A 22,266-nucleotide genomic window follows, 5' to 3' on the forward strand; every position below is an offset into this window, starting at 1 on the left:
TTGGATCAAGCATTTACCACAATTTGATATTTGTATATAGTACGAGAACTATTCGGTGGAAATATATATTTTGTTATATTTGTTCAAGGAACAAAGTTGAGAAAGTTTATACATATTGGGTTTGCAAAACCATTTAATGAAAAGCTCGACTTTGAGTAAATATATATATCGATTTGTGAAAGATTTTATTATATTTATTTGACTTGATTTAGTTTGTAAAACCGGTTTATAAGATGAGTTTGAAATGATTTGAAAAATGTTTTACGAAAAGTATTTCTAGCGGATAAGTTAAGTTACAAAAGGTGATGTGATTGATTTGTGAAATGTATTTTGATATATGCAATTGTTTATGAATTGGATTTCTAGTATTGGAGGATGACGGTGGAGTGCTCAATATCGTTGTGAACTTGTTTGATGATTTGTGGGCATGCACATATTAATCTAGGATATCGTTGTGAGCTAAGCCACTAATAATAAGTGGAAACCTAACCAAATGAGGAATCTTGGTTGCCTTGTTACGAGCATTATGAGTAATCATAGCTAGATATGTTACGAGCGTTATAAATAACCATGGCTAGATATTTGAATATGAGTTTGGTCAATGGAGTAAACCATTAATATGTAATTTGAGATTAGTTGATGGAATGAACAATTGACATGTGATTAAATAAGATTAATCAATGAAATAAATCATTGATAGTTGATTTGTTATCGTGAACTGAAAATAGTATTAGTTTATACACTACTTTTGATATTTGCATATATATTTCTCTATCTTTGGGATTGACAAATGGTGATATCTTGTTTGTACATATGTATAGTGAATGTTTAATTTGCTTAGAAGAGATGCATTACTTACTGAGTCGTGGTTGCCCACTCTTATACTTTCCAATCTTTTTCAGGTTCTTTAGTTGGATTTTGATAATTTGAGGCTGCGTTCTTCGAATGGAAGAACAGCCATATCATCCTTCATTCTTGATGGTTTTAGGGTGTGACAATTCTACAAGTGCTTGTATAAAACAGAAGACACAGTCAACATTATCGAATGATACTCAAGTAGTCACATGCAAGCTGGCTAGAGAGTAGTAAGCTCCTCCAGGACCCTTAGCCAACAAAGAAGAGTGAGTCCCTTTCTCCACCAATTTGCCCTTCTCCAACACTGCAATCACATCACAGTTGTGGATGGTGCTCAACCTATGGGCCATCACCACACTAGTCCTGCCCACCATCAGGCCCTCCAATGCATCTTGCACCATCCTTTCTGCTTGCCCATCAAGCGCGCTCGTTGCCTCGTCCAGCAGCAACACACTCGGGTTCTTCAGTATTGCCCGGGCTATGGCAACACGTTGCTTCTGGCCGCCAGAGAGTTGCACTCCCTTGTCGCCGCACCAAGTGTCATACCCGTCCTTCAATCCTGAGATGAAGCCATGGGCGTTTGCCACTCTAGCAGCTTCGAGGATCTCCATCTCGTCGACTGCAGGAGAAACTCCGAAGATGATGTTCTCCTTCACGATGCCAGCGAATAGTGTCGGCTCTTGGCTGACCAGGGCGATATGCTGTCTCAGAGATCGGAGATGGTATGATCTTATCTCTCGGCCGTCGATCTTGATCGTCCCTCGGAGTGGATCATAGAATCTCTCGATCAGGCTAATGATGGTTGATTTCCCAGACCCGCTTTGACCTACCAAGGCTGTTGACTTCCCCGCCTCAATATCGATGGAGAAGCCCTTTAGGATCATCGCATCGGGCCTAGCTGGATAAGCAAAGTCCACATCACGAACTTCCACATGGCCCGATATCTTTTCAGGTTTGAAGCCTTGTGGGTTGGCAGGCTCGATGTTCGTTTCGCGGTCCAAGACAGCAAAGACAGACTTCATGGCTCCCGAGCCCCTGGCGATGTCAGTGGTCATGCTTCCCGCATCGGCAATGATCTTTCCAGTGGAGAGCAAAATCAGGAAAGTCTCGAAAACCTCCTTGTATGTGATGTAGCCCTGTGTAACCAACTTCCCGCCGTACCAAAAGTCGAAAGCCATTGTACAATTGGTAAGGCTCTGGGATGCACCAAGCCCGACCCCAGCAAACCATGACTGCCTCTTGCTCTCTCTCCGGGGGCCTTCTTGGGCCTTTTTCAGCATCTTCAGGATTTTTTCTTGGGAAGAGAAGGCAGTGATCATTCTGTGACTGGACACTGCTTCAGCAGCTAATTTGCTGCGCTCATTTTGTGCTTCAATAGCCTTCTGCGACATACCCTTGAGCAGGGTTTTTCTTCCATAAAAGCAGAGAATGATGAGTGGCTGGATGGCTATCATGGCAATGGCAAGCCTCCATGCGATCACAAGTCCCATTATGCAGGCTATGGTTACTGCTGAGATGGCTTGTACAAGGAGAGACATTTGGTCACCTACCAATGATCTCACCTGCAAAACATATCGAAAACCAGTCATCTTGCTTGACAATAGACAGAGCATATTTAAATGGTAACAATTCTCATTCAGCTTTCCACGAAATGAAAACAGCTCAGATTATGTGATGTACCACATTGATGTCTTTGGCAAGTCTAGAGCAAACAGCACCACTCGAGTTCTTGTCTTGATCGAACCAGCCGACCTCAAAAGTGAGAATCTTCGCCAACATCATCTCACGGATCCTCTTGGTTAAATACTCCCCAACATAGGCGAAATTGTAGTGTTGAGACGTGTTGATCAGCAATGAGATCATGAAGAACCCTGCGAAACACAATGTATACGTCCATGTCTTCTCCTTAATCTCATCATGATCTGTTAAGAAGAAGACCGATATCATCGACCCCATCATGAATGCAAACACCGGTTGAATGGCACCACCCAAGACAGCGCTAACACATGCCATTGCTACTTGTTTCCATTCTGGGCGACTGAAAGATAATAATCTCCGAAGCAATGAAGTTTGAAATCTTAGGCCTTCCCTTTGTTAGACAATTCATATAAAACTTAATGCGGAAATTCATAACAAATCAGTGATCTTTTGATCTTCATGATTTTCACAATTAGATGAAGACATACCTTTCTCCATAACGTTGCACTTGATGATGATCGTTGTAGAAAACTGAAAGAACTCGAACCAAATGAAGAAATCCGATTTCTCTCCCTTAACCCACTAAACCTTAATGTATTCAATTGATGGAGGAGAGAATACGTTCTTTTAGGTTGCGCATGACAAAATTTCCGAAACAGAAATTGATTTCTGGCCATAAATCAATTTCTTAATTTCTATTCCCCGGACAAGTTTCTAAGTAAAGAAACCCGTTTGATAACGACTCAAAATTTCTATTTTTGAAACAAAAATCCGTTTGATAGCAGAACAAAATTTCTATTTCTAGGAATAGAAATTGATTAGATAACAATATAGGAAATCCTCAAATACAAAATAATAGTCGAAACAATACTAAAACAACATGGGAAATCCTCAATAATACTAAATAATATTACAAAAAAGTTGAAAATACAATTTCATGGAATTGTTTTCCTAAGCGTATTTATTTGGTTTTCCTCCTCAGTCAATGTATCGTTTGCAAGCTCATCCTACGTAGATTCAAACAAATACTGCGGAAGCATGAATATGGGTGCCATCAATGGTGCCTATACAGCCTTGTCATTTTATCAAAAACTAGTATTAGACAAGATTATCAACAAAATAAAATTAATGGTGCAAAAGAATATATGAGAATTCTACCTTAAAGTAATGTTTATGGTTAGGAACCAATCGGGGAAGGTCGTTTATTTTGATTCTCGAATTGAATCAGTCCAGTTGCTCATCTCTAATTTCTTTATTGTTGCTCAATGAACCTTTAATGGCCCTTGCATAGCAAAGAGAGAGATTCTCTTGAATCTATTGCCTTTGAATTAAAATTCAAGATTGTGTAACAATCTAATTATTTTGATTTTGCAAGAATTTTGAATCCGTAACAAAAATAAGGTTAAACTTCTAGGCATGCTTTTTATTCATCTATTACATAAGAACTTGTTCTTCAACTAGCCATGCACGTGTCTTTTCTAGGAGGAAAGAGTCCCATTGTTTTTAAGTAAGCATTTAAGAACTTTGGTTGTCTTTGAAAATTGGGGACCCATTCAATTGCCTTTCATCCTAAAGAGGAAATTATCAAAAAAACAAAAAAAATTGAAAAAAATGCAAAAAGAAACACGAGCAAAATAAGAAAAAGAAAATTAGCAATAATTTGTGAAGTTGTGGTTATGAGTGAATTAAGTTAGCAAGAAAGCGCAAAATTCTTTTTATATGGTTTGATTTCAGTTTCTGATTTCTATTTCAAAACGAGAAGTTAAAAATTTCAGCTTCTGATTTCTTCAATTTCTCTATTTCTGGAATAGAAATCTGTTTCAGAAATAGAGAAATCAAATTACATTACCAAACGGATTTCTATTCCAAACCTGTTCCGGGGAACAGAGAAACAGAGAAATCGAGAAACATAAATTTTGTCATGCGCGCCCTTAGTTACTGTTGTTCATATGGGTGGAGAGAGGACCGGACTCTTTTATACGTTCGTTGAAAAGGTGCATTCCGTCAAAGCGATATACCCTTTCGTTTTATTAGAGTCTTACTTTCTCGTAACCAATAATTATTTATAGCATTTCAATAATTATTAAACCATATAATAAATCACATAATATGGTCCACAATAATTCTTACATTCTCCCACTTGGCCCATATGATGTTCCTTTCATGGTTTAATAAAGACCATAATGTGCACAATAAGATTATGCTATAAAATTTCATTAAATTAGTAATCACATAATAATCACAATTAAGTAAAGAAAAATAATGCGAGTCATAGCGGTTGTATGTCATTAATCGACATAGTCCCTTCTATGTACTACAATTATAGCACTTTACTTAACATGATCCATAAATGAGAAGTACAGTAATAGTCAAACTATAATGTTTCTTTAGAAACTATCCTATTTAACATTCATCTATTTCCATAATGTATACTAAATAGAAAACAAGAAATATCATAAACATGTAAGTGAGCTCAAAGTGTCAAATACATAAACTTAATACAATCATAATACAAACATTAATGACGTCCAATAATGCCCATCCTTTCAACATGCTCATTAAATGTTTTGGGCGGCAATCCTTTTGTTAAGGGATCTGCTATCATAAGATTGGTGCTAATGTGCTCAATTGACACTCTTTGTTTCTGAACTTCTTCTTTGACAAACAAGTATTTGATCTCCATATGCTTAGCACCCTTAGAATACTTGTCGTTCTTAGAGAAGAAAACTGCTGCGAGTTATCACAATAGATTTTCAGCGGCTTGGCAATACGTCGACGATCACAAGCCCTGAAATAAAATTCCACAGCCATAATCCATGAATTGTGGCCTCAAAGCATGCCACAAATTCAGCTTCCATAGTGGATGCAGCAATAACTGACTGCTTTGCACTCTTCCATGAAATTGCCCCTCCAGCCAGAAGAAACAAGTAACCAAATGTTGATTTTCTTGTATCGGCACATCCGGCTAAGTCTGAATCTGAATATCCAATCACCTCAAGATGATCAGATCTTTTATAAGTGAGCATATGATTCTTCGTTCCTTGCAAGTATCTAAGAACTTTCTTTGCAGCTTTCCAATGATCCATTCCAGGGATTACTTTGATACCTACCCAAAGATTCCGACAAAGAAAAGCGATGTCCGTGCAGTGCAAGTTTGTGCATACATTAAGCTCCCCACAATAGATGCATAAGGAATATTATTCATTTGTTCTCGTTCCAATTCACTTTTCGAACATTGCATAAGGCTAAATTTATCACCTTTCTGAATTGGAACTATTCCTGCTGAACATTTACTCATATTAAATCTCTCTAAAAAAATTTCAATGTAGGCTTTCTGAGACAATTCTAATAATCCTTGTGATTTATCACGGAATATTTCTATTCCTATCACATATGTTGCCTCTCCCATATCCTTCATTTCAAAATTCTTAGAGAGAAACTTCTTGGTTTCATGTAACAAACCAAGATCATTAGCAGCAAGCAAAATATCATCAACATACAAAACTAGAAAAATAAACTTGCTCCCACTAATCTTCATATATATACACCGATCAACGGTGTTTTCCTTAAATCCAAATGAAGTTATGGTATCGTTAAACTTAAGATACCATTGTCAAGAAGCTTGTTTAAGTCCATATATTGACTTCTTTAATTTACATACCATGTGTTCCTTTCCTTTAACTGAAAAGCCTTCGGGTTGGTCCATATAAACCTCTTCCTCTAAATTCCCATTAAGAAATGCGGTTTTTACATCCATTTGGTGTAACTCCAAGTCATAATGAGCCACCAAAGCCATAATAATTCTAAGTGAGTCCTTCTTAGAGACTGGTGAAAATGTCTCTTTATAGTCAATGCCTTCTTTTTGAGTAAAACCCTTTGCAACAAGTCTGGCTTTATGTCGTTCAATATTGCCTTTTGAGTCGCGCTTGGTCTTAAAGACCCATTTACACCCGACCTTCTTACATCCTTTAGGCAATTCAACAATATCCCAAACTTGATTTTGATGCATGGATTTTAACTCTTCTTCCATGGCATTAAACCATTCATTAGAATCTTCACATTCCATGGCTTGGGAAAATGAATCTGGATCATTTCCAATTCTTAAGTCAATTTCTGACTCTTGTAAATAAACCATATAGTCATCAGAAATAGCCGACCTCTTTTCTCTTTGAAATCTCCTTAATGTTATTTCTTGTGACTCGGCCATTGGAGGTTCGTTATTGACATCTCCATTATCGAGTGTTTGTTCATTAATTTGTTGTTCTTGATTATTGTTAGATTTAACAATAATATCATGAACAACAACTTTATAAGCTTTGGGTATAGGAACTTCTGCCCTTACTTCTTGAATGCAAACATCACGCATTCTTTCACTCCCACTGATGTCACCATTCTCAATGAACCTAGCATTTCCAGATTCAACAATTCTTGTACTATGATTAGGACAATAAAATTTATACCCTTTGGATTTCTCTGCATAACCAATGAAATAACCACTGGTCGTTCTTGAATCCAATTTCCTTTCATGTGGATTGTAAATTCTTACTTCTGCTTGACAACCCCAAACATGCAGGTGTCGTAAACTAAATTTCCTTCCCGTCCACAGTTCAAATGGAGTCTTTGGAACTGTCTTACTAGGAACCCTATTTAATAAGTACATAGAAGTCTTTAAAGCATACATCCACAAAGACAAGGGTAAAGATGAATGACTCATCATACTCCTAACCATTTCCATTAAAGTACGGTTACGCCTTTCTGCTACACCATTTTGTTGTGGTGTACCTGGCATTGTGTATTGAGCACAAATGCCATGTCTTTCAAGGAATTTAGCAAATGGACCTGGACATTGTCCCGATTCATCATATTTTACATAATATTCACCGCATTTATCCGATCTTACTATTTTCACCTTTCTATCTAATTGCCTCTCAACCTCTTTAATATACACTTCAAGTACATTCACTGATTGAGACTTATCATGCAATAGATAAATATAACCATAACGTGAAAAAATCATCAATAAAGGTTATGAAATAGCTTTCCTTATCAAAAGATGGAACATCAAAAGGACCACATATGTCGGTATGTATAATTTCAAGAAGTTTTGTGCTTTTTGTGGCACCTTTCTTAGTGTGTTTTATTTGTTTACCTTTAATACAATCAATACACACTCCAAGGTCAATAAAATCCAAATTTGGAAGAATTTCATTCTTCACTAATCTTTGCATTCTTTCTTTGGATATATGACCTAAACGTTTATGCCACAAGTAAGCAGAATTTTCATTCACCAAACTTCGTTTAGTGCCAACATTATGATGCAAGGTCATTAATGTCTCAACAAAAGTATTATCAAGTCTAAATTTGTAGAGACCATCACATAAAGTTCTAGTTCCAATAAGAGTATCACTCTTAAATAAACTGAAAGATTCAGATCCAAACTTACAATAAAATCCCGCCACATCAAGTCTTGGCAAAAAAACTAAATTGCGAGAAAATGTAGGTACATAAAGGGTTCGAAACAAATCTAAATAATGCCCAGTATCTAAGAGCAAACGATAAGTGCCAATGCCTTCAACTGGAGCTTTGTTTCTGTTCCCCGTAATCATATAACTTTCATTTGGCTTTATAGTTTGGATCGTAAGAAATCCCTGCATCATATTTGACACATGAGTGGTGGCACCAGAATCAATCCACCAAGTATTATAAGGAACTTCAGTAAAGTTTGATTCAAAACATATCAAAGCACAATGCTTGCCTTTCTTTTCGAACCGAGCCTTACATTTCAAACAATCTTTCTTCAAGTGTCCAATTTTGTTGCAAAAATGACATTTAATAAGATTGTGTTCATTCTTGTGGATTTAAGAAGCCTTTGAAGAGTCATTCAGGACGTGTAATCCTTTCTTCTTGCTCCTTCCACCTTTCCTCTTAAAATTCTTTCGAACTTCTTGATGACTTGAGAGATGAACAGAATGAGTCTTTTGATTCTTTATCCTTGTTTCCTCTTGAACTAGTATATTGGCCAATTCGTTTACATTCCACTTATCCTTTATAGTGTTGTAATTCATTTGAAATGGCCCATATTGCTCATGAGGCAAGGAATTAAGTATAAATTGTACTAAAAAGTACTCATCCACATCATTCCCAAAGTCCTTAATTTTGCTGCTAAATTGGTCATCTCAAGTATATGCTCATGCATGGTACGCGAACCATCATATTTCATGGTAGTCAATGTGTTCATCAATGTACCAGCAAGTGACTTATCAGCAGTTTGAGAACGTTCTTCCACAAATTTCATAAATTCCTTAGCATTGTTAGTCTTGGGAAGAGAAGTCTTTAAGTTGTTTGCAACTGTCATTCGCATGAACATTAAGCTCAGTCTGTTCGATCTTTCGCAAGCTTTATGGAAAGACTTTTCATCATCGCTACTTTCATCAGTAATAGCAGCTGGTTTCTAAGCTTGAAGTGCTAAATCAAGATCCAGGACACCTAAGTGAAACTGGACTTGTTCACTCCAATTAGGAAAATTTACCCCCATTGAATAAGGGAACAGATGAGGCGTGCCAATGGAGTGAAACAGGTACAGATACTGCAAATGTGTAAGAAAATACTCATACATTAATGTTTTGAGAATATCATATAATCAGATTCAAACTAAATGACACATGTACATCATAGTTCTCCTTTGGGCGATCCTATGATAAACAAAGATATATATACCATAATGATGCTAATAACTTTTATTTGATAATTGTAAATATATCTTATTAAAATTTATTTGTTAATCTTTGGATATACAAACAAATTTAACAAATCATATTAATTATCAACCATCATGTTCATGAATTATAAGAAAATAATTAACCTTTGGGTTAATCCTAAGTTCTTATAATAAATGAACTTCAATATACCCATAACTCCAATAATGATATAAAACATATCAATTTCATATATAGCATCAATTAATCATGGGTAATTGAATAAAATAATTTACAATATCAAAAATTCAAAAGACTTCAAGGTTCGGCCACTTTGGTGACTAACAAACCATTCATAATATGAATTTTTAATATTGTAAAATATAAATATTTACCAAATTGCACACAAGGATAAAATGCAATTAAAACATAAGGGCAAAATTGTAAAATCATAATTCCATAAGGGCAGAATCATAAATTTAATATCCAGGGGCAAAATGGTAAATAATCAGCAATGGCAGAATTGTAATTATTAATTAAACAGGGGCATAACAATAAATAAATTGTGAGAAGGAAACAATTGGAATTTTAAAAATGGCATAGGGGCAAAAACGTAAATAAGGCGCGCGGAGAGTCAGGCGCGTGCCGAGCAACGCCTTCATCCGCCGCGGGCGTGTGCCCCACACGCGCGTGTCCATCGCGCCCCACACGCGCGTGTCCATCGCGCGAGCGCGTGCGTTGCACGCACCTGTAACCGAGCGGGAAGCCCCGCGCGCATGGATCCCACGCACGCAGCGCTTGCGCGCGCGTGACGGCGCGTGGCGCGTGGGTTCCACGCGCCTGCAACCGCAGCGCGCACGTCAAGCCCACACGCCTTCTTCCTCGCGCACAGACGCGATTCTTCGCCGTTTTTCGCCGTTCCGCCGCAGTTTCGCCAGCCATTTCTTCTCCGGTAGCCCATCCCAGACACAAATAAAATAATGGGTTTTCTAGAGTATGCCGGCACGACCACATGGGTTTAAGTTTCGGTGAAAATGACCAAGAAATTGGCCCCAAATCAAAGCAAAATTTCCCCAAAACGCAAACCCTAACCACCGCGACTTGCGCCACTCGATTAGCCTCCGGCGAACACCAATATACCGGAAAAACTCATGGCTAATGTTCCTCATGGCAGTGCGACGGTGTGGGTCCGAAATCAAGCGGTGGGTTACCGGATTTTCCCCGGAACCGGCGAGTTTCTTACTTGCCCTCAAAATTCCGAATTTTTCCATTTTCGTCCTTTTCCACTCGTGCACAGTAACTTTTCTTCGCCATTTTCGTCCATGAAGAACGTTCCATCATTCGGATTTTCTTTATCCATAATCATCCAAAAACATTTTAACAACAATAAATAATACGAACAAGATCGTTCAACGAATCATCAAACATAAACTATAATCATACTTTAAATGGAAAAATCATGAGATCATAAACCAAATGCTCTGATACCAACTGTTAGACAATTCATATAAAACTTAATGCAGAAATTCATAACAAATCGGTGATCTTTTGATCTTTATGATTTTCACAATTAGATGAAGACATACCTTTCTCCATAACGTTGCACTTGATGATGATCGTTGTAGAAAACCGAAAGAACTCGAACCAAATGAAGAAATCCGATTTCTCTCCCTTAACCCATTAAACCTTAATGTATTCAATTGATGGAGGAGAGAATACGTTCTTTTAGTTACTGTTGTTCATATGGGTGGAGAGAGGACCAGACTTTTTTATACGTTCGTTGTAAAGGTGTCTTCCATCAAAGCGATATACCCTTTCGTTTTATTAGAGTCGTACCTTCTCGTAACCAATAATTATTTATAGCATTTCAATAATTATTAAACCATATAATAAATCACATAATATGGGCCACAATAATTCTTACATCCTTGTGTTCCTTCTCTCTGCTAACATTTGAGCTGATTCCGCATTATTGGCTGAGCCGAAGATGGAGGCTGTAGGATCCCTTGTAGAATCGATCTTAGGAGAGGACGGTGACCTTGTGGATATGACCTGAGCTTCGTCTTGAGTTTTCTTGCTTTCCATTTGTTGAAGATGCACAAGGGAAGAGTATATACCTCCTTTGAATCGGATCAACTCTTGATGCGAGCCACTTTCCATCACCTGGCCATTTTGGACGACGGCAATGACATCGGCATTTTGGATGTTGGATAGCCGATGAGTGACAATGATGGTGGTTCGCCCAACCGCGACCTTTTCAAGGGCCTCTTGAACAATTCTCTCCGATTCCATGTCCAAAGCACTAGTTGCCTCGTCAAGGAGGAGAATTCGAGGGGATTTGATTATAGCTCTTGCAATGGCAATTCTCTGCTTCTGTCCTCCAGACATTTGAATGCCTCTTTCACCAACCTATCAACATATATTTACGCATATGATCATAACTCAAATATAAAGAAACATAGTTGTAATTAAATACGTTGCAATGAACTAAAAAAAAACCAACAGAGAACCCGAATAAAAATGCACCTGCGTATCATATCCCTGAGGCATTTGAGAGATGAAATTATGTGCATTGGAAGCTTTGGCTGCTTCAACTACCTCTTCCATGGCGGCATCTTCCTTACCAAAGAGGATGTTCTCTTTCATGGTGGTGGCAAATAATGTTGGCTCTTGGCTCACCAAGCCCATCTGTGACCTTAGCCCCTTGAGCTGCAACTTATCAATGGGAACTCCATCCAGAAGGATTTCTCCATTGAGAGGATCATAAAACCTTTGCAATAAGGAGATGACCGTAGATTTCCCAAACCCGCTGCCGCCCACAAGAGCAATTGACTTTCCCGCCGGTATCGTCAGGCAAAAGTCTTTGAAGATGATGTTGGGCCGCGATGGGTACGCAAACTCCACGTGCTTGAATTCGATTTCCCCGGAAACTTTCTCCACAATCCTCCCTTCCAAGTTGTTGGTATCAATCTTGGGGACTCGATCGATCACCTCTGTGATACGTTCCACTGCGGAGATTGCTTCGGCAAAGTACTTCAAATTCGATAAAGCTTTGCCAAATGCTCTGTTTATTAAAGGGCACTAGTAAGTTATTCATGACTAGAAGTGTAACATTTCGGGCCCCACTGTGTAATATTATCTGCTTTGGGTCACCCGCCCTGGCGTGAACGAACCGCCATCCCAGCCACGGTCTTTTCCCTCACGGCTTTAAAACGCGTTACACAGATGAGAGGGACCCAAGCCTTATAAGTTAACCAAAACCTCCCTCCCTAGGCGATGTGGGACAAGAGAGGCGGTTATCACACTCTCCACCTCTTAACAGAACAGCGTGGCCCCACGGGCATCAGAACAGCATTCCAGCATTCGAGCTGTGGTCCCACACGCGGTCGGGAGTTAGCTCTGATACCACTTGTAACATCCCGGGCCCCACTGTGTAATATTGTCCGCTTTGGGTCACCCGCCCTAGCGCGGACGAACCGCCATCCCAGCCACGGTCTTTTCCCTCACGGCTTTAAAACGCGTTAAACAGATGAGAGGGACCCAAGCCTTATAAGTTAACCAAGACCTCCCTCCTTAGGCGATGTGGGACAATAGAAGAGGTTATCACAAGAAGTGCATCTATTATAGGCTCCACACGCACCTATCATACCATACTTAGTATAATGCGAACATAGAAAGCGAAGGACTGTTTCTCATCAGTCCAAAATGTTATTTGGAAAAACAGAAAGGTGGGAATACTCGTTACTCACAATCCTCCGACGGCTAAGCCAGCTCCAACGGCATAAACAGTACCGCCTTCAGCGCCATGGTACATGACCATCCTGCTACTGTAGTAAGCCACGAAGGCCCAAATCCCATACACAACCCCGTTGCTCCCAATGGCCAGGCCTTTGGCCAAGCCCTGCTTCAACCCCGATCTGACCGACCCTTCAAGCTCTCCAGAGAAATCGCTCATGGTCTTGCTCTCACCAACGAAGGCATAAACCGTTCTGATGGAGGATATGACTTGTTCTGCAATCGTGCCTGCCTTGTTGTACTCTTCCCTAACTCTCCTTGCTAGCCCCATTAGAGTCCTCCCATAGATTAAGCCCGGGATCACGAGGAGCACCACGAAGGGAAAGCTCACTAGGGCCAGTCTCCACTGGAGCAGCAACGCTGCTATGTAGCTCCCAACGAATAAGGATGTGTTCATCACAAAGCTTGGCACCTGAAAATATCCACACACAAAAAAAAAAAAATGCTAGAGTAATGTCACGGTTATATCTAAATGAAATTTTATCAATTGATCATGCCTTTTCCTTTTCTTAGGACACTGGTAATGGACCGGAAGGGCCTCCTGACCCCTAGGCGCCTAGTGCCAAATTTTAGTAATACACACGTGATGTCACGTGCATGATATCATGCATTTCACCCCTCTTGTATATGAGCCATGCGTCCGCCACTAGGGCAACTTCTTTGCTCTCCAAATATCGGATTGCGCTCTTGTTTTAAACTTTACTTTTAAGGCGTGGCTGAAAATTAGGTTGCTTATTACCTTAACACTGAGAGCATCTTGAATCACAAGCGAGTCGTTGGAGACACTCGTGACGACCTCAGACGTGCTCGTGACATTCAAGTCAAAATAGCCCACGTCTTGCCTCAGCACCGCTCTCAGGTACATGGATCTCATCCTCGAGGCTTGCCTCTCTCCCGTCCTTGTCAACAATACCCCTCTGATATATAGACATTGAAGATGAAATCTTATCGAGATGAGATGAGATGATGGGTTCGCACGTATTTACCATACGAATACAATTAAGCAACCTAGTACTTTTGTATCTTACTCTTCCCGTCTGATAAAAAATAATAGTGGATGGCCAGCATTCGAAAATAAGCACTTTTCTGTCCCCACAAAAAAAAAAAAAAAAATTAAGTGCACTACTAGAGAGAGTAATTGCTTTTGTTTCGAGACCAATCGCGATTGCGAATAGTCGCCACAAATGAAAAGCTTACCTAGAAAAGCAGCGTAAAATAGTCCACAAGCCACGTAGACCAGGGATAGTGCGTCCTGCGCACCCACAAACATTGCCAACAGGAAGATCCACGTTATTTCGCAATAATGACACTTGACAGTGCGTTTGGAAGGGCAATTTCCACATTCATCGTATCGCGGGTCCCCTATTCCGAGAGAAAAAACTTTACCTCGTCGATGACTCGAGAGAACTGGCCTTCGCCCAGAGACAGTGCGTTGCCTATGTTGTTCATGAGGCGGCTCGACAGGAGCAGCACGAATGGCGTGGAGATGCCGTCGCCGACCGCCTCGATCAGCCCTAGAGCCATCAGCCACCTGTCGGCGGCATCTGAGTGCTTGAAAATGGAGCTTATTGGTCCAGCAATCCTCCTCATCTTCTTCGTTTTGACCACCCCGCTCGTGTCTCTCTTGCGCCCCTTGTCTTCCCTCACCTTCCGATGATGCTTGCTATGTCGGGAATATCGGATTTCCTAAAACCGGATTCGACACTAAAGCGAGCCCCTAAAACGAATGTGGAATACGAGCCCGGGAAAATCACATGTATCACCAATCTTAAGGCATATCATAAAATCGAACATACCTTGTTAGCCACAGATTAAACACCGACGCTAATATGAGAAAGAAAAACCGATCCCATTCGATCCGATGACGTCAATTCGCCTTGAAGGGAAAAGAGCGTCGTCTCTTTTATTACTGTTTTTTCTTTTGGAGGGAGAGAGGGGGGAGGAACGTATGTACTGTCAAAAGGTGCGTTCCTCCCTCTCTTTTCCCCCTTAAATACGTTCTCTCCAAAGGACGTGTCCTTTCGGTAAAAGACGTTCCCCCAAAAGTTATAATCCTTCAACATATCCCTCCATTCATGGGCCATAATCTTGTGGGCCAGGCTTTTAGGCCTAACATGAGCAGACGGGCCAACTTAGGCCCATCACATTAATTAATAAATAAAACAATCATCTCCCACTCGCACATGGTGGGCCGAACATGATCCTCTTTACCTCTATTCAACATTCATACCAGTGAATAATTCGTGCGACCAACACACTTTGAGAGCTCATTGCCATATATTTGTTAGGAATATATAGCAACTCATAATGGGCATCACACTCTGAGTAGATTTAGTATGCAGTACCCCAGATCGATCGATCACATTTATATCTCTCTTGATCTCTTTTAAACAATTATATATATATATATATATATATGTATTCATAATTATGATTATCCCAAAGACAGTCATAATTAGTCGACCAATTAATACAAAACTACAATGTGATTCTCCAAATTCGATCTTCCTCTTTCCTTCAAACTCTCAATTTCAGTTCAGCTTACTTTTCTAGAAATGTCCCATTAGATCGAATCAACTCATAACCATTGGCAACATCCTAAGATAGCAAACACTAAATAAAAATATTGAGAATAAGTAAAAGTCATGAGGGCACTAAAATTGAGGAACTCTTTTCCTCAAGAGTCTCATACGGCATAAAAGTTGAGATCAAATTTTTGCCACTCTTATTAGTCATCTCATGCATACGTAGTATGAAATACGTATTACGGTATTAACTCATTTCCCATGGAGCGTATATCTACACCTTCAATACCGTACAGATGATAATTCAGACATACCAAATGTCTAACTTGAGTTCACGTATCTACTCATTCACAAAATTCATCAAAACTCACATCTGGCATCTTAGACAAATAAAGTAAAATATGTGGGGTATTTTACTTTCGGACATAATACATATCATGTCATCATCTTAACACTTAGTTAAGGCAACATATATAATTTAAGCATGAGCTCTCAATTATCACCTAGATAATAAGCTTAAAAACTGTCTCATCTCTATTTATCACATAGTAAATATAGGCGATTACCCGTGTGAGTGAGCTAATCTTATATCTATTTGACATACTTTCTCAACTTAATGTAATGCACTGAACATTAAGATGCATAAACGTCAAACAAAGATTTATAGGCATTAATGATGAAAACACAAATTCATCAAATGTGAACACTTAAGAAAATTACAATATTCAGTACATCAGCCTCTACGCAATCCTAGAGATTTCACATGGCCACAAAACACATCTTTATGTATTAGCTTTGTCATAGGATCTGCTACCATTATATGCGTAACATGTACTGTAAGTTCACATCTTTTCGTGCAATCATATCTTTGACAAAATTATACTTGGTATCTATGTGTTTTGTCTTGTCATGATATTTTGGATCTTTGGTATACGTTATAGCTACTTGGCTATTACAGTTAACCAATAATGGATTTGCAGCATACCCAATAACACCTAAATGATCCAAAAATCTCTTAAGCCAAACACATTCTTGTACTGCTGTTGATAATGTCTCGAACTCAGCTTCCATCGTAGACAATGCTATACACGTGTGTTTCTTACTGCTCCAACATATGGCGCCATTATTTAGTAAGAAAATAAATCCAGAGGTAGATTTCCTTTCATCTAAATCTCCTCCCCGATCAGCATTTGAATAGCCTTTGAATCGCAGATCATTTCCTTGATAACTCAGCGTATAATCAGCAGTTCCCTTTAAATACCTCAGTATTCTCTTAACGGCTTTCCAATGTACTTGACCTGGATTGGATTGGTATCTACTCACCATTCCAACTGCAAAACAAATGTTAGGTCTTGTACACATCATAGAGTACATCAAGCATCCCACAGCACTAGCATAAGGAACATGTTTCATTTGTTCCTTTTCTTGTGGAGTCCTTGGACATAGTTTATGACTCAATCCTTCACTTTTTGCAATAGAAGTATCTATGAGTTTACAATCTTGCATACGAAATCGTTTAAGAACATTATTGATGCATGTTTCTTGCAAAAGAGATAACAATCTCTTCGAACGATCTCTTGAAATCTTAACTCCAAGAATGTATGCAGCCTCACCCATATCCTTCATCTCAAAGTTGGAAAATAACCAACTCTTGACATTATTAACAAACTCCATATTGCTTCCGGCAATTAGTATATCATCAACATATAATGATATGATCACAAATTGATCTTTGGATCTTTTGATATATACACAATGATCCTCATCAATCATTGTAAAATCATATGCCATTATGGCATTATAAAAACGTATATACCATTATCTCGATGACTGCTTAAAGCCATATATCTATCTCAAAAGTCGACATACCTTTTTGTTCTTGGCCTTTCATAATGAAACCATCAGGTTATTCCATATAAATTTCTTCGTCTAATTCTCTATTGAGAAAAGCAGTCTTTACATCCATTTGATGTAACTCAAGATCCATACTTGTTACTATTGCTAGAATAATGTGAATCGAGATAAATCTCACGACAGGAGAAAATGTTTTCTCATAATCAATTTCTTCTTATTGATTATACCCTTCGCCATAAAGCGAACCTTATGCCTTTCTATCGAGCCATCAGCTTTACACTTTATTTTGAGAACCCACTTGTTCCCAATAGCTTTGCGTCATTTTGGAAGATCAACCAGTTTCCAAACTTGGTTTGACTTCATTGACTCCATCTCCTCTTCCATTGCATGAATCCATTTTTCTTTACTATGGCAATTTAGAGCCTCATTAAAATTTCTTGGCTCATCTTCATCTTGTGGAGCAACCATGAAAGTTTCCCATTCAATGTCAAAACGTCGACGTGGAATACTTTTGTGACTTGTTCGCCGTATGAGAGATTGTATACTTTGCACATCATTCCCCAACATGCTCCAACTTGGATTAGATAATGACAATATCATCTCATCATGTGGTTGTAATTGAGAGTGAGTTGAATTAAATTCATCACTTCTCATGTTACTCCCACTTGGACGAACTCCATTAAGTTCATTATCTTGATCCAAGGTTTCAAATAGGGAGTAATCCTCACATATTTCGCCATTCTTAGGGAATTCATTCGCTAAGAATATGACATCCCGTGATTCAAATTCAGTTATACTCACACTTTCCTGCTCACCTATGAACACATACCCTTTCAACTGTTCGGAGTATTTTATGAAAATACTCTTCTTTCCTCTAGGACCAAATTTTCCAAACTTGTGAGAGAGCTCATGAGTATATGCAACACAACCCCATGGCTTAAGAAAACTTAAGTCCGGTTTTCTACCTGTCCATAGCTCATATGGAGTGAAAGTAACTGATTTGGAAGGCACTCGGTTAAATATATAGGCAGCAGTTAACAACACATCACTCCAAAAAGTGATAGGTAAGTTAGCATGTGCCATCATGGACTTAACCATTTCCAGTAGGATTCTGTTTCATCTTTCCGCAACACCATTTTGTTGAGGAGTATATGGAATAGACAACTATCTTTCTATTCCTTTTTCATCACATAATTTTCTGAACTCATCAGATAAATATTATCGACCTCAATCGGATCTCAATGCTTTTATTTTCTTGTCTAATTGATTTTCTACGAAGTTCATAAACCTTTTGAAATAACTTAATGCTTCAGATTTATGAGAAATCAAATAGACATATCCGAATCGAGTATAATCATCTATAAAAGTGATGAAATAAACAGGCCCATGCCTTCCTCTCACATTCATTGGACCACAGACGTCAGAATGAATTCAATGCAGAGGAAATTCAGCTCTTTTACCTTTTCTAAATAGTTTTCTTATCGTTTTCCCTACTAGGCAATGTTCACATATGGGCAAACTGACTTTTTCAATGTTGCCCAACAAGCCCTCTTTGGCTAGTCTATTCATACGTTGTTAGCCAATATGACCAAGTCTAGCATGCCACACACTCACATCATTATCATATGAATTATGAGACGTGAAAAGGAAATAACAAATATTGACATTAACATAGTCAATATCTAATACAATAAAACCATCCAGAAAATAACCACAACCATAGAAATTTGTATCCAAAAACAAATCCACACCTCTATTATGGAAGTTTATATTAAAACCTAGCTTGACCAACACTAAAACAGACACTAAATTTTGACGAATCTCCAGAGCATACAATACATCATGTAGGAATAAAGTGCGTCCACCCGCATGTTCAGTTAGCAAGTGCCAATTCCTTTTACTTTAGCTCTGAAGTTGTTTCCCACATAGATCCACAGTTGGTACTCGTCGAATTCCACGAAGAATTCTCTATCCTTCGCTACATGGTCTGTCGCTCCTGAATCTACAGTCCACAAAGAATTATACTCAGTCAAAAATACAGATGTTGACACATAGGCAAAGTTCTCAAAAGTACAAAGGGTGTATACCTTCTTTGGCTCACGACAATCGCAAGCATAGTGACCCTTCTTGTCACAATTGTAACACTTCACCCTTGTCAACTTCTTCATTCGAGGACGTTTTCCTTTGTCATGTTGGTCAACTTTGGCTTCTTTCCTGAAGCACTTGGTCCCTTGCCTTTCCACCTCTTGAACCAGTCAAGACGTTTGCGCTTGGAGCCCGAAGCTCCATTTGAGCTGAAACCAACGTTATATATTTCAGTTTCCGGCTTAGCCACCAAGAGGCGGTCCTCTTCCAGCTCAAGATGGCGCACTGCATCCTCAAAGACTTTGATATTCTTATTATGGGTCAGGTGCACCTTCATATGCTCCCAACTTTGAGGCAAGGAACGGATCACTGCTTGCATTTGCTGCTTATCAGTCAGGACATGACCAGCATCCTTCAGCTCATTTATCATGTTTGACATCTTTCTCAAGTGTTGCTTCATGGTCTGACCAAGAGGTTTCTTGTAAAAGTCAAACCTACTAGTGAGTTGCCTCAGTTTGGTCACCGAAGTATGACCAAATCTTGCTGCCAACGCTTCCCACATTTCCTTGGCATTCACAAAACGCCTGAACTCTCGCATGACATCATTTTCTATGCTACTCAGCAACGTAATGCGAGCAAGGGAGTTCTTCCTTTTCCATGCAACAAATGCATCATTATCTCTCTTGTGTTGTGCAGTGTTCCCATCTTCAAGCTCTTCCATGGTTAGGTTAAGAGCTTCTAGTGCCTCTTACTCTTCTAGCACATATTGGATTTTCATGTGCTAGATTTCATAGTTATCGCCATTAAGCTTTTCACCTTTGTTCAGCTCGGCAACTATGTTCTTTGTGGCTGAAGCCATTGATCTGAACACATCAGACATATATGCACAAATAATTAATGCCTATCATTTATGCATCCACTTTGCATAAACCCATCATATTAATGAACAATTTCAAGTAAGGTTTCAGAATCAAAAGGTCACTATGTTTCCAATCATTCTCCAAAAATCCTAACTTAAAAACTATCATTAATATAATTGTCCATGCAAAATAAATTCTATGAAGCTACAAAAACTTCTATAAACTACCCACAGCAGTCAACAATAACAGAAAGCAAATAATATTTGACATCCAATAGAATAATAATACTTTCACATAATTCAACTTTACATATCAATTGCTACATTAACAACAACCAAGTATTAAAACATTTACATAAGGTATCCATAAAGTATAGTAAAAGAAAGACAGCTCGAAATATCTAAACCCAAGTCAATATATGAACTGGAAAAGCTCATTTTTTGTTCAATTTCTTGATCTTTTCTTTTGTAACAATCAAGTAATAATCAACTAAAAAAGCCATCACAATACTCCTATATGAAGCGGTTTTGTTGACATCCCATATGCGATTCAACACTCATTTCCATTCTGGTGGAAGAGTGTTCATGAAAAATCACACTATCTCAAACTGTGGCATGAGACGATCATTCCATATGGCCTTTTGAATTTTCTCGTTGACTTCAAGAACATAATCTATTATGTCCCCGCTCTCCCATCGCTGATCAGTCATCTCAACTATCAACTTAGAAAGCATTTCTTTTTGTTCATCGGTAATTGCGTGAATAGGTGTGCGCAACTCAAAGGGAGGCATTGTTCCTGCAACAAATAAAGAACAAAAATGGATTATATATAATCCACAAAGACATAATTGAAAAAGAAACACTTTCTTTTTCCTCTTTTTTTTTGGGTCAACGGTCAAAGTAAACGATCAACATCGGTCAATGGTCAATGGTCGTCAATGGTCAATGGTCAACCGAGTCGGGTCGCCAAGTCGGACGAACCGACCCGACACGTGCAGCAAGCGTGCACAGCTGACGTCAGCTAGCGCGTGCCGCGCACGCGCCATCGGCGGCCCCTGTGCACGTGCGCACGTCGGCCCCGCGTGCACGTGCGACGCACGTGCCTGTGTCTTCGAATCGGCGCATGCAACAGGCACGCGCCGAAGACGCCAGTTCATTCCGACCGCGCGTGGGGGCGCATCCGGCGGCCTATGGCGGCGATCCACCACTCATCTTGCTCTTCTCGACGAGACCTTCGACCCTATGCCATCAAAAACTAATTTCGACTTACAGAAAATCAAAAAAATGGGTGAATAGTGCTCGGATGTTGGGTTTTTTCTATCCCTGATCGACCGGCAATGGCTTTTCTCGAATTTTCAATAAAAAGACAATTCATAAACATGAAAAAAGGGTCTGAAAACATTAACAAGTGCCACATGCCCTAATTAACTTACTCCTATAGGATCAAGGTTGGAAATATTCATTCACAACCCCGATAAAAGATATCTCGAATAATTACTGTGGTTTTAATATTCCTTGAAGGGAAAGGAATCGAGCCTTTAAATAACTAAATGTTCCCGGGAATATTAAAACCAATGTAATTATCCAAGGAAATTTTTATAGTGATTGTGAATGGATCTTTGCAATCTTGATTCTATAGGAGTAAGTTGACTTGGGCATTTGATACCTATTTATGTGCTTTTAATTCGACACCGAATTAAAAAACCCTCCTTTTAAAGCAACACTAGTATTACTATTATTGAATAGAAATACAAATGGGGAGACAATGGGTCTTGATCTAATTACTTGGAGCTTTGATTCCTTTTGTTTCAAGGAATATTGAAACTAAAGTACCTATTCGAGGAATCTTTTATTGTAGTTGTGAATGAAATTTTACAACCTTCATTCTACAAGAGCAAGT

At 39.0% G+C, this 22,266-nt stretch overlaps 1 protein-coding gene across 1 annotated transcript; it reads right to left on the reverse strand.

Moving 5' to 3' along the window:
- Positions 1-1,052: 1,052 nt before the first annotated feature.
- On the reverse strand, positions 1,053-14,633 carry LOC104419320 (ABC transporter B family member 15-like). The gene is given in 9 exon segments (XM_039302538.1): positions 1,053-2,417; positions 2,536-2,944; positions 11,173-11,657; positions 11,775-12,312; positions 12,998-13,455; positions 13,783-13,949; positions 13,952-13,960; positions 14,241-14,295; positions 14,430-14,633. Coding segments are annotated over 9 exon segments (3,690 nt in total).
- Between the last annotated feature and the right edge of the window lie 7,633 nt (positions 14,634-22,266).

Source organism: Eucalyptus grandis, chromosome 9 (genome assembly GCF_016545825.1).
Source record: "Eucalyptus grandis isolate ANBG69807.140 chromosome 9, ASM1654582v1, whole genome shotgun sequence".
Taxonomy (NCBI): Eukaryota; Viridiplantae; Streptophyta; class Magnoliopsida; order Myrtales; family Myrtaceae; genus Eucalyptus; species Eucalyptus grandis.